Raw genomic sequence first — 12,485 nt, 5'->3', positions numbered from 1 at the left:
AAAAATACATTCTTTTCCTCAGCATAGAACATAGAAGTGTTTTTGCATTACCAAGCATAAACTAGACATTAGATTCATAACCTATAAAATGCTGTTTAAGTTTCAGAAATATAAATTTCAGTACCTTTTTATAATGTATTAGAAAACAAAATTTTTTTTAACCCTATATATATATTTCATTATCATTCTTCTCTTAGAAATGTTACTTGTGGTGGAACTCTTATTACAAAATTGATTCAAGGTTGCATATTTGAATATTAAGGACAGTTGACTCATTTTAAATGAAATATTTACACACATATGAGGTAAATGCTTATAGCTTTAGGGAAAAGCACATAAGTTGGTTATATTCATGGCTTAATAGGCTCTTGCTATCAAAGAAAAAGAAAAATGTCCTGAATGTGATGATTTCCATTTAAAGAAATCATAGAACTGTAATCCCCCTAATTTTTACCCCAAATATAACTGTACTCTTGTCCTCAGTATCCAAAAATATTCCAGGGAATGGCTTCCATTGCTCTACCTCTTCAGTTTACTATTCTTCTCCTGCTTTAGGCGAGGAGGGCACAGCTTCCAAACTGTACTGATATATTTCACATGTTTAATATGAAAGACAAGTTTCTCCTTAAAATATTTATTTTCTGTCTATGTAGTCTTTCATCAACTTTTCGTGCCCAGCTTGTCCTATATTTATAGCAAGGTTTATTTCTGGTCTTTGTTCTTTAGGTCTCTATAAAACTTAATGTGTGCTGTATGTGATGAAACATTATTTTCAAAAGCTACTCACAAGAATTGGTCTCATATCTTTGGTTTTAATGCCATGTATTTTTGTCATGACTCAAAGAAAACTGACCTGCATTTGGTCAAATTAGGAAAAAAGCTAAGTTGAAATATTATAATTCCTAACACGTTCATTCCAAACAGATTTATTGTTTAACGAATTTAATGTTATTTTGTTCTCTCTAGATAAACGTGTGGAGAATTGGCCTCTGATGCAGTCTCCATGGCCTACACTTTGTATAAGTACGCTTTATCTCCTGTTCGTGTGGCTGGGTCCAAAATGGATGAAGGACCGAGAACCTTTCCAGATGCGTTTAGTGCTCATTATCTATAATTTTGGAATGGTTTTGCTTAACCTTTTTATCTTCAGAGAGGTAGGTTTAACTAAAGTCACCTTATTATTCCCCAGGGTTATTGAAAATTAAGAAATTAGAATATGTAAAAACCATCATTGTATATCGTATCCCAAGATAACTGTTGTCTACTCTAAAAGTAAATTTTACTTTATTGACATTTTTTATGTTTGGATAACAAAAATATGAAACATGTGGAAAGTATAGGACAGTTGTTTAAAATGGAATGTTGAAGCAGACACACTAGATTCCAAAATAACCGTTATTAACTGACAGTAGAAGTTATTTAACTTTTCTGAGACTTATTTTCCCCATCTGTAAACTGGGGATAAACACCTGCATTCTAGATCATAGATAAGTGAAATAATTTTTTCATAGTGTTTGGCACATATTAAGTAGTCAGTAAATAGTTGTAGCTCTTTATTTATAATTCTTACTCAGCAGTTTTAGGTTTGGTCATATTTTGATCAAAATATGCAGATGTAAAATACTGATTTCAAGTTAAATCCTATTACATAATATCATTGTATTTTGGGTTGGAACAAAAATGAGTTAACTGTTACACACTGTTGCTGCTAATCATCTTGTACTTTTCTGGACTCCAGCAAATTCTCCATGACGTTCTGAAAAGAAATCCTAAAGGTTAGATTGACATAGGCATTTTTTTAAGTTGTAGGAGTGGAGGGAATTTTTTTCCCAAGTGGAAGGAATTTGTTTCCCAAGAGATTCCTCATTAAAATTCTGTATGAACCCAGAGAACTGGGCTGGTGATGCTAGGAAAATAAACACTACTCTCCTTTAAAAAAATCTGTAATTGACAACTTAGTCTATAGAATCTCAACTTCATAAAAACTTTAATTTATTTGGATACTTTGACCTCATTTGTTAGCTATAAACCACATTGGATCAAGAATAGAAATCAATGCACCTGTTGGATCTGAGTCATGGTTAATCAAAATTTCTCTTGATATAATAAAGTAGATAAGAGTTGAAGTCTCAGCCAAGAGTTACATGTGATTTTTAATTTAGATTTCAATTTTAGAATAAATTGACACACAGCAAATTTTAGAAACTCCCAACACATTAAATGTTTAATGAATTTCATTTTTTTATATAAAATTGCTCTTTAAAATAATTTGAAAGGTTGCATGTTGTATTTAGTGTTTTTAAATTCCATATCTACTAAAACTTTATTTTAAATATTACTCCCCTTTTTTCCAGTTATTCATGGGATCATATAATGCAGGATACAGCTATATTTGCCAGAGTGTGGATTATTCTGATAATGTTAATGAAGTTAGGGTAAGTACATTCAAAATACCGTTCATCAGTAGAAGTGGGTTTAATTTTATAATCCCCACTCTGAAAAACATACTTTCATAGAGTGGTAAAAGTGTATAGGATTGTGTTGAGTCAGTAAAGCTATGCTTTTCTTTAAAAGTACATAATTGAAAATGTTTTCATAGCTATAGTGTCCTATTTGATTGTGTGAGAGTGAATATGTGTTGGATTACTAGAATGCAGTACTTAAGAACAAAAAATTTCCATGTTTAGTGTAAAGATGATATTTTGGATTTTTGTGTTTTGGGTCAAGAATAGAAACTCATAGAGTCTAATTCATTTGTTAAGAGTCTGAGGAAAAACAAATGTTGGATAAACTATGTAATGTTTAGTTAGTTAAGCATAGCACAATTTGTATAGGTATAAACTCAGTTTTTATTATATTTGCAGAAAAATAAACCATTGGTAATATAATGTTATATTTTACTTTCTAGTCACCCTTGACATACAAAGATTTATAAACAGATTTCAGTTATATACTATCTTTGTTGTTTGTACATAGGACACACATCATAGAAAGTAGGTAACATAAAAAATGTTGAGTTTAAGTTACTCTTATAGTAGGGTTCTTGTAAAATATTTTAAAACATTTACAGAGGTCACCTCTCACTGGATCCTTGGATCCTTAATCTCAGCATGTAACGTAATCTTTCTGTACCATCTGGTGTCTTAATTAGAGCCTAGGAAAAGAAAGGACTTATTCATGTAAGTAGGATTATATTTATGACCTAGGAAATATTTGTTATTTTTGTTTGTGTGTTTTAATTTACCACTTTAAAGATTTTACTGCCTAATACAAAGTACTGTGGTTAGGTATTTATTTTGTTGCACATGTTAAAGTGAGAGACCAAAGCTAACAGAGACCAGTTGCTACACGAACATACTTGCAAGAATATCTGAGGTATAGTATAGGCTAAGCATGAACAACTGAAATACCTTTACAAAGTAAATATCTCGATTTTTCTGCCACACTGAAAAATATAGCAGTGTGAAGGTATTTATAGCTCTGTGTTCAGCAGTTTGGTACTTCATGACATCTATCTATGTAAAAGACTAAAAATTTTCTCTAAATCATTGCCACTGGGTAAATATAGATTTGGACTCTTTCTTTCCCATTTTTTCCCCATGGATAGATGCCTAGGTTTCGTACCTACTTAGGCAAAAATGATTCCATGCCTTGTACATTTTGTGCAATAAAGGTTGTTTAGGACTAACTTAACAATAAATAGAAAACCATATGATAGTGTCACTCTGGTATTTATAACATGCTTTTCCTTTCTTTTTATAGATAGCTGCTGCTCTGTGGTGGTACTTTGTATCTAAAGGGGTTGAGTATTTGGACACAGTGTTTTTTATCCTGAGGAAGAAAAACAACCAAGTCTCTTTCCTTCATGTGTATCATCACTGTACAATGTTTACATTGTGGTGGATTGGAATTAAATGGGTCGCAGGGGGACAAGGTGAGTATTTTGAGACATATCTGCATATATTAAATTATGTATATATGTTGGGTGGAAAAGTAATGAGAAGCGGAAATTTGACTTGGTCTTTAACTTGCTTGCATAGTTAATTATTTCTGTGTTAATTTCATTTTAAAGAAATATGAAGAAAAAAAAGAAATTTGAAGAAAGCAAAGTTTTGGCTTTTTATCTGTGGCTTCTTAAATACCTAAAGATTTGCCTCAGAGATAAGCATAAACTAATCTTAAATGTAGCAAATAATTTTTGATGGGGAACAGTTATAGTGGTTCTGACTCAAAGGATACTGAGTTAGGGGCAGGTGGGTGACTCAGTTAAGCATCTGACTCTTGATTTCAGCTCAGGTCTTGATCTCAGGGTCGTGAGTTCAAGCCCTGCATTGGGTTCCACACTGGGTGTGGAGCCTACTTAAAAAAAAAAAAAAAGAGAGAGAGAGACAAAGGATACTAAGCTTTAACTTCTCAGTTTGAAGCCTCCATCGCCAGTCCAAGCCCAGAGCCCACTCTTGCTCTAAAATGGGCCTTAAATGAACCTGTTGGTTCTTACTCAAAGGAAATTGTAAATAGCCTTGTTAAAGAGGATCTGAATTCACAAACGGTCAAGATATGTCTTCAGCTTTTCAGATGCCTGTAAATTGAAGATTATTTACATCACTGAGCTGGAAACAGACTATTTCTCTGTTGGGGACCCAGGGTACAGGTCATTATAGTAGTACAGTTTGCCTTCTACTTTCATTTAAAACTGTTTAGAAACCTAAGAAATAAGTACTATTTTGTTGTTGATATGTGTATGTTGATATGTTTATGTTGATATGTTGGTATGCCATCTGAAGGCAATAATGAGGCTTTAAAAATCTATTTTTTAAAAGGTCCTTTTTATTTTATTATTTTTTAAAGATTTTATTTATTTGGGAGAGAGAGAGAGAGAGACAGAGTGTGAGGGGGGGAGGGTCAGAGGGAGAAGCAGGCTCCCCACTGAGCAGGGAGCCCAATGCAGGGCTCGATCCCAGGACCCCAGGATCATGACCTGAACCGAAGGTAGATGCTTAACCGACTGAGCCACCCAGGCGCCCCTTATTACTATTTTTTTAAGTAATCTCTATACCCGACGTGGGGCTTGAACTTACGACTCCCACCAAGATCAAGAGTCCCATGCTCTTCCAACTCAGCCAGCCAGGTGCCCCGTTAAAAATCTATTTAAACAATTATATGTACCATGACTTTTCCCCCAGGAATAATAGCATGGAAAATAATACAGGCAATAGTTTCTATGTTTTGGCATACTTAAGTCCCTGGGGTGCTCCATTTGGAAACTTGCCACTGTGAAAGCCCCTTGCATTTGAAGAACACTCATTTTTGTTTATACGCCAAAAGCCTGAGTCTAGGTTTTAAAAATACCTAGTGTGATCCGAAGAGAAGTCTTTTCCATTATTACTACTTTACAATTTTTATTCCCAATCTGTGCTCAAGATTAAATGTTAGAGAATAATGTGGGTTCATTTACTTTATGTCCAGATGGCTACTGCCTACTGAAGTTTTCTGACCTTACAATTCTGTTTCTCTGAAGCGTTTTTTGGAGCACAGCTGAATTCCTTCATCCATGTGATCATGTACTCATACTACGGGTTAGCGGCGTTTGGCCCGTGGATTCAGAAGTATCTTTGGTGGAAACGGTACTTGACCATGTTGCAGCTGGTGAGTTAAATGCTTCTAAAGTTGCTTCCGGCGAAACACCGCAAATATTTGAATTTACTAATTTTAAGGGCTAAGTTAACCTCGACAGTTTCCTGTTACAAAGTTGACTCTCTCTGTGCTCCAGCCGTGGGAGTCGAGTTTGCTTGGCTCTGAGCTTCGTGTTCATTGACCTAGTTGTCACTGCCACTAATTTTTTTAATGTTCTTAAGAGACTAAACACAACTCTTGTCTAAGAGAAATGTTCTTTAAAAATATCTGTAAAATGGATGAGTCAAGAGCTAAGCACACCGTAAAGTACATAGACTCATATATGACCAGAAAAAATAATGTAAATTCTCTGTCGGGTGGTTTTTTTTTTAACTTAAAATGTTATTATTACCTCTCTTCATCCTGCTCTTGCTTGAATTTTGTTTTCTATTCTATTTTTCAGGCCTTGTTAACAGATCCCATACATTTAGGTTATAAAAGTTGAAGAGAAGGCACACAACCAAGGAAAGGGTGGGATAAAGGAAGGGAAGAAAGACAAGAGAACTAACACACAGCCCTAGAGAACAGAGCTAGGTATTCTCAAATCCTAGCCTTTAGAGCAGACAATTTTCAGCACATACCCCTCGTGGGACTTCTTGTAGCATCTGGGTACCTCAGTGAAACATTCAAGCAAGGTGCTAGCCCAGTCATCAAAGTGGAAATCCACACCAACCTGGTCGCTGTTCTTCAAGCCTTGGAATTTATTATAATTTGCTGTAATGATAGCATGTGCACAATTTATCAGTGGGATCACATTTGGAAATGCTATTCATCTCTGCTTTAAGTTGCTAAACAGCTGGCTGGCTGAACAGGAAACACAACTTTTGGGGAATGCTGGGTGGGAAAGATTCATTTGTAACTAAAATGCTACAGGAAACTTCCTCCAGTTTTTGTGCAAGCTGTTTACATAGTTGGTGTTAATTCATTTCTCTCCATAATTAGAAAATGGGCACAAGAAAATGAAGAGATGACAAAAGTCATCTGAACTCTTTATATCTAGTCCTCACTTGAGCCTCCTTGAGTGATGCCATACTTAATCACACATACATACATAACCCTTTTGGTGACTTAGGTTCTAAGAACCATTGTCAAATCAAAAGTTCTTAAAATCTGGATTTTGCCATGGAAAATTTAAAGTTTTTTAGTCTGATCTAAATTTGGGGCTTACATGGAATAAATGAATTTAATCATATTTAATATAATAAATAATATTGATAATGCTATGCTTAAAAGAAAAAACACAATTGCCCATTCCAAATAGGATGTTAGTTTCGTGAAGAGTTGAATATTTCTAAGCCAGAAGTTCTCACAACAGTTAATCATGTAAGTTAATCTTGTAAAAAGTTAACCCTTGTTAACACTGTGGAATTCATAATCCTTATATTGAGAACCACTCATTTATTGATATATTGGAATTTCAACTGATTTGCCTTATCTGAATTACAAAGCATCTTAATTTTGGCTTTTCTTCTTTTAAAAACTTTTAAAGTTGAAAGTCTTTTTGCACTTGTTCTCAGATATCTACTGAATTTTACAAAAAATCTTAATTTGTAAAGGATAGTGTTAATTCATTTAGAGAGGGAGAGAGAGCGAGCACATGGGGTCAGGGGGTGGGTGGGAGGGTAGGAGAGGGAGAGAATCTCAAGCAGACTCTACGCTGATCATGGAGCCCTTCACAGGGCTCAGTCCCATGACCCATGAGATCATGACCTGAGCTGAAATCAAGAGTTGGATGCTTAACTGACTGAGCCTCCCAGGTGCCCCAAGGATAGTGTTAATTCAAATACAGTATTACCTGTGTGCTATTTTGTAAGAAATAAATAATGAACCCTTCCAATAGGTTCATTTTTAAAAGTATATGTACCATTCTGCTGATAAGTTTTGTGGAAAAAAGTCAGTCTAAAATGTGGGAGGAAAACAAATATCAAAAAGAGTGTATGGTACTATTAGTTTATTCTCTTAGGCCATGGATATTCCCTCTCATTAATAACATCATTCAACATTATCCAACAAATACGCATTGAATCCAGACCCTCTGTCAAGGACTCCTCATGGAGCAACACAGAGCCATACCCTCTGAAGTTATATACTAGTGGGAAGATGGACAATCAAGAAGTTAAGAAGTCCAGATAGTTTTGTTATAAAGAAAAAAGCCCACACCAAACAAAAGCCCTCATTAATGGGATTGAGAACACCAGCTGGATGGAGTTCCTTTGTCCTAGCTGGCAGAAAGCCCTTGCTGAGGGGATGACATCTGAGCTGCCACCTGATGGGTGAGAGGGAGCTGGAGTCTGTTGAACTTTGGACAGTGTGGCAAGATTCGGGCCTATCTTAGCTAGAAAGAAGATTCTGATGTTGTCAGAAGTTACTTATGATTCCTACATTGTTGTTTTGTTTTTCAGGTTCAGTTCCATGTGACCATTGGACACACAGCACTGTCTCTTTACACAGATTGTCCCTTCCCAAAATGGATGCACTGGGCCCTCATTGCCTATGCGATCAGCTTCATATTTCTCTTTCTTAACTTCTATGTTCGGACATACAAAGAGCCTAAGAAAGCAAAAACTGGAAAAACAGCTGTGAATGGTATTTCAGCAAATGGTGTGAGCAAATCAGAGAAACAATTAGAAAATGGAAAAAAGCAGAAAAATGGAAAAGCAAAAGGAGAGTAAATTGAACTGGGCCTTAACTGTTGTTGACAGTGAGGAAGTTCCCATTTCATATAAAATTTCAGGGAAAACAGAAGCAAATGAGGGTTTGGAGGTGGAGAGAAAAAGGCAAATGTGCTCTATGTCTTAGTAACCTTTAGATAGAGTAAAGTGTTAAATACAATGCCCGGATGTTTTATTTATGAAGTTTTATTTTAAACATTTTTTTTTATTAGCCTTGATGTTGTCCAGACCAAAGCAATCATTATGTGACTTTGGAGGCTCTCCCTCTGTTCACATCCATTTGTCTAAAGCATGAGATTTTTCATGTATCTTATATACATTCTTCAGTCAGATGATCACAGAAAGACAGTATGAATTTTTTGGCTAAATTAGTATTACCTACTGATTACAATCAGTTACCTTACATTTTCTGGTCCAAAGCTGGAACTGTAGATACTTTAAAATTTGCACATTTGAATTCATTTGCTGACTGGAATGGTCGAATCTCTCCACCTCTAGTCTTGAATATACCCTTTTGGTTGTAATTAAATTTAAAAAATCTAATGATCTCTGTAGACTCTTAGAGGCTTGATGATGATGGTGTTGGTGAAAATAAGAAAGAATTACAGTAAAATCCTGTTTAGCGACCCAAAGGTCACCATGACTTGCGGCACAAATCACTGTGGGAAACAATTTTTGTGATGAAAAGGCAGCCTTTCAATACTCCTATCAGAAATATATTATGAAAATTAAGATTATTGTCTGATTGGAACATGAAACAACTTGTCTTTATTAGTAACATCATAAAAGAGCTACATTTATGTGCTGTTAGAAGAGAGTATGTTGATTTTTATCAGGCTTTCCTTGTTTTGATTTGTGGCTGTTACCGATTTTTCATATGTGGAAATATACCTACCTCTGTTGGAAAGAACATTTAAAATTAAATAAATTTTAATTAAAAAATCAAGGAGTCCTCTAATGTAAATTTTAATATTAACTTTCGAATCGGCTAGTATTTTTTTGCTTTTTTTTTTTTTTTTTTTACAAATAGCATACACCCAACTATTCTGTGAAACTATCCTTCTCTTTCAATATGTTTAGTTTTGGAGTGATATTTTCCTTATGACAAAGTTGCAAGATCTTATTTATTAACTAGATATGAAGTGTAAACCCATTTTGGTGCAATATTCTTGACTCCTTGGTGCTAAAGATCATTAAATTTAGTGTGTGATTGTTACATGGTGTTCATTGTTAAGACACAAAATGAATAAAAGTAAGAGTAGTCAGAACCAGAAAATGAAGTTTACTATTTACAAGTGAAGTGTTTCATGTAATATAAATGAACAACTGGAAATACACTAGCAAAGAGAACTTGTACATTGTCTTATTGCATAGGTTGAATTGTTAAGGGATGTTGACCAGGGATCATTACAGAAAGAGAAAATATGACCAAAAAAAAAAAAAAAGCATGAATATTTCTAAGTATCTCAACATGTCAAAACTGCATGTGCAGGATGTATGCTGTTTGTGCAGACAAACTATTTTAGAATATTTTGTAAACTATAAAATATTTATTGTGCATCAAAATTACACACTTTTTCCCCCAGAAGGCATGCAGTCATGAGATATACAGACTATTTGCAACACTTAACAATGGTTTGACCTGAAAGGATTCAACACCTTTGTCTTTGCTGCTCGGTGTGTAATGACTAGAGATTTGTAAATCTTTGTGAACATTCTGTACTGTTTCCCCAGACCTATTCATTCCCTGCTACCTGATTTCAGCACAATAAATATACAACTGCTGTGGGAAAAAATGATTTTTTTTGTTAATCAATTTATTATGTAAATTATCTGCTAGATGTTTATTTGATTCAGTTGTTAATATTCAAAATTCTTTTCTGCTGCCAATTTCTACTGTAGAGAAAAAGTGAAACTAGAATATTCCTGGAGAAAAGCTTATTTTTTTTTTATGGTGGCATATTTTTACTTTAAAAATTAGTTGCCTTTGGAAGAGCTTTTGGATCCAGACATAAAACATATAATTTTCTTCTAAACTACTCTTGCATTTGTCATTTCAAATGTAAGCTTTAACATTTTTTAATGCTGTGGGTTTTTTTGGTTCCAAAAATAAAGTGGAGGAGCCCTTATGTTCTTACATTAGATCATTCAGCTCTTATTACAATTTTTAAGGTTCTTTATCTAAGATGACTCTAAGCTGTGATATGCAGCCTGTTCTGGTAGCTTTCATAATTTCTCAGTCATCACACTAAGTTGCATACCTCATACCTAAAAAGGAGGACTGCATCCTTTTTTTGGTAAAACTTTGTCAGTAACTAAAGAAATGTTTTCTTACACAGAAAACAAGGAATTTATTAAATATTTGCAATGGCTAGAAATACCTTAGGCATGTACAGTGCATTTTCCAGTAGAATCATCAATGACTGTATCTCTTCTTTTTTTTCTGTGTTACTCTTGACTTTGTTTCGCTGATGGACACTGACTAATGACTGGTTTCAGTTTTAGCATTATTAATTTAGTCATTCTCTTTTTCTCTCTTTCCTCACACTTCTTGGGTATTCAAAAATATTTTCATATGGATTTTTATATTCACATTCTAGAACCTAGAATCTAGTGTTTTGTAGTTTATTAGGAATGTTTTAATTTACAGATTTGTTCCATATATGCAAGTCAGTTATCCTTTAAGTAAGAAAGAGAAGTGAGGTGGAAGTGATTTTTCCTGCCCTATCCATCTGATAATACAACAGTCCAGGCATTACATACATACTGATGATTGGGACCTTTGTGAGAATGTGACATCATGCTGAGCTGCCCTGCTCTCTCAGCTCATGTCTTGTCTTAGCCTAAAGCTCAGCCAGCTGAATTCCTGACACTGTCCTTATTGAGAAAAAGATGGCCACAGATTATGTAGGAGCTCAAGTGGAGTGAGTGCTAAGTACAGACCTGACTGAGGTAGATTTGGAATCCTGCTGGATGGTAGGGCTGCGGGGCTGAGGTGCTGAGCTACACACACAGGAACATAACACCTGCTTCCTGATACTGGTCACTTGCCCTCTCAGCATGCAAGCAATTTTGACAAGTCACCTTGGAAAGCAAGTCCTTAATAGTATATTCTAGAATCCATGCTTAATCTTAGGTATTTTAGGCAGATGCCATCTGAACCCGAAAAACAGTTATGAAGAGGCAGAGAAATATAAACAGATTCATTGTTTCAAAACACAAAAAAATCATGTAAGTATTAGAAGTTGGTTTTCCTAATTCTCTCCCGAACTTCCTAATTTCCGTCCTAAATTATGGAAGGAAGGCACAGCTGTGAATTGAAAGGCATACATTTTTTTTTTCAAGTTTTAAAAATAGGAGGATGTAACATGACTACATTCCTGAAGGGGATTCAGATGTATAAGTTAAGAATTATAATTGACATATAGAGCCACTCAGATGAAGACTGAGATTCTAGAATATGTTGTTAAAAGAGCATGTGAATTACGAAGAAGGTGGTCAGTAGCTGTCTTTAGATGATGATTAATTAGTAGGAATTTTAAGTTTGTAAGGGATGATCTGAGATACACCTTGGTGTTCTTTTAGACTTATAGCTCTAGGTTTTGCTGTATCCTTTGAGAAATTAAACCTTTTTCTTTCCTTTTTTTTAAAGATTTTATTTATTTATTTGCAAGAGAGAGAGTGCGTATGCACAAGCAGGGGGAGGGACAGGCAGGGGAGCAGCAGGCAGAGGGAGAAGCAGGCTCCCTGCTGGGCAGGGAGCCCGATGCAGGACTCGATTCCAGGACCCTAGGATCATGACCTGAGCCCAAGGCTGACGCTTAACCTACTGAGCCACCCAGGCATCCCTAAACTTTTTTCTACCTGTTAAGAAAAAAAGACCTAGAACTTAGGTCTCCTTTTCTCTTTGTATTTTTCATTTTACCACAAGAAGGCATGTTTACATGTCCACATGTGAACAGATTTCCTTCATACTTTCATTCCTTGGAGATCCATCCTGTCTTAAATAGAAATTCAACAGAATTTTTTCTCCTTTTCTTTTTCTTTCTTTCTTTTTTTTTTTTTTTAAAGATTTTATTTATTTATTTGAGAGAGAGACATAGTGAGAGCAGGAACACAAGCAGGGGGAGTGGGAGAGGG

The 12,485-nt window shown here is 35.0% G+C and overlaps 1 protein-coding gene across 2 annotated transcripts in view; it reads left to right on the top strand.

Moving 5' to 3' along the window:
- ELOVL4 (ELOVL fatty acid elongase 4) overlaps positions 1-9,291 on the top strand; it is a 31,563-nt gene extending 22,272 nt beyond the window's left edge. The window contains exons 2-6 of one of the 2 annotated variants that reach the window (XM_034990607.1): positions 967-1,154; positions 2,355-2,435; positions 3,763-3,934; positions 5,519-5,646; positions 8,076-9,291. In XM_034990607.1, the coding sequence (XP_034846498.1) occupies positions 967-1,154; positions 2,355-2,435; positions 3,763-3,934; positions 5,519-5,646; positions 8,076-8,345 (839 nt within the window). In that variant the 3' untranslated portion in view covers positions 8,346-9,291. The remainder of the gene's footprint in view (positions 1-966; positions 1,155-2,354; positions 2,436-3,762; positions 3,935-5,518; positions 5,647-8,075) is intronic. The other variant, XM_034990608.1, reaches the window with a different exon arrangement.
- Positions 9,292-12,485: the final 3,194 nt, after the last annotated feature.

The sequence above is a fragment of the Mirounga leonina genome, unplaced genomic scaffold, assembly GCF_011800145.1.
Source record: "Mirounga leonina isolate KUSES-001 unplaced genomic scaffold, KU_Mleo_1.0 Mir_53, whole genome shotgun sequence".
Lineage (NCBI taxonomy): Eukaryota > Metazoa > Chordata > Mammalia > Carnivora > Phocidae > Mirounga > Mirounga leonina.
Note: the sequence above shows the minus strand (reverse complement) of the source record. Positions and strands in the feature narration are given on the sequence as shown.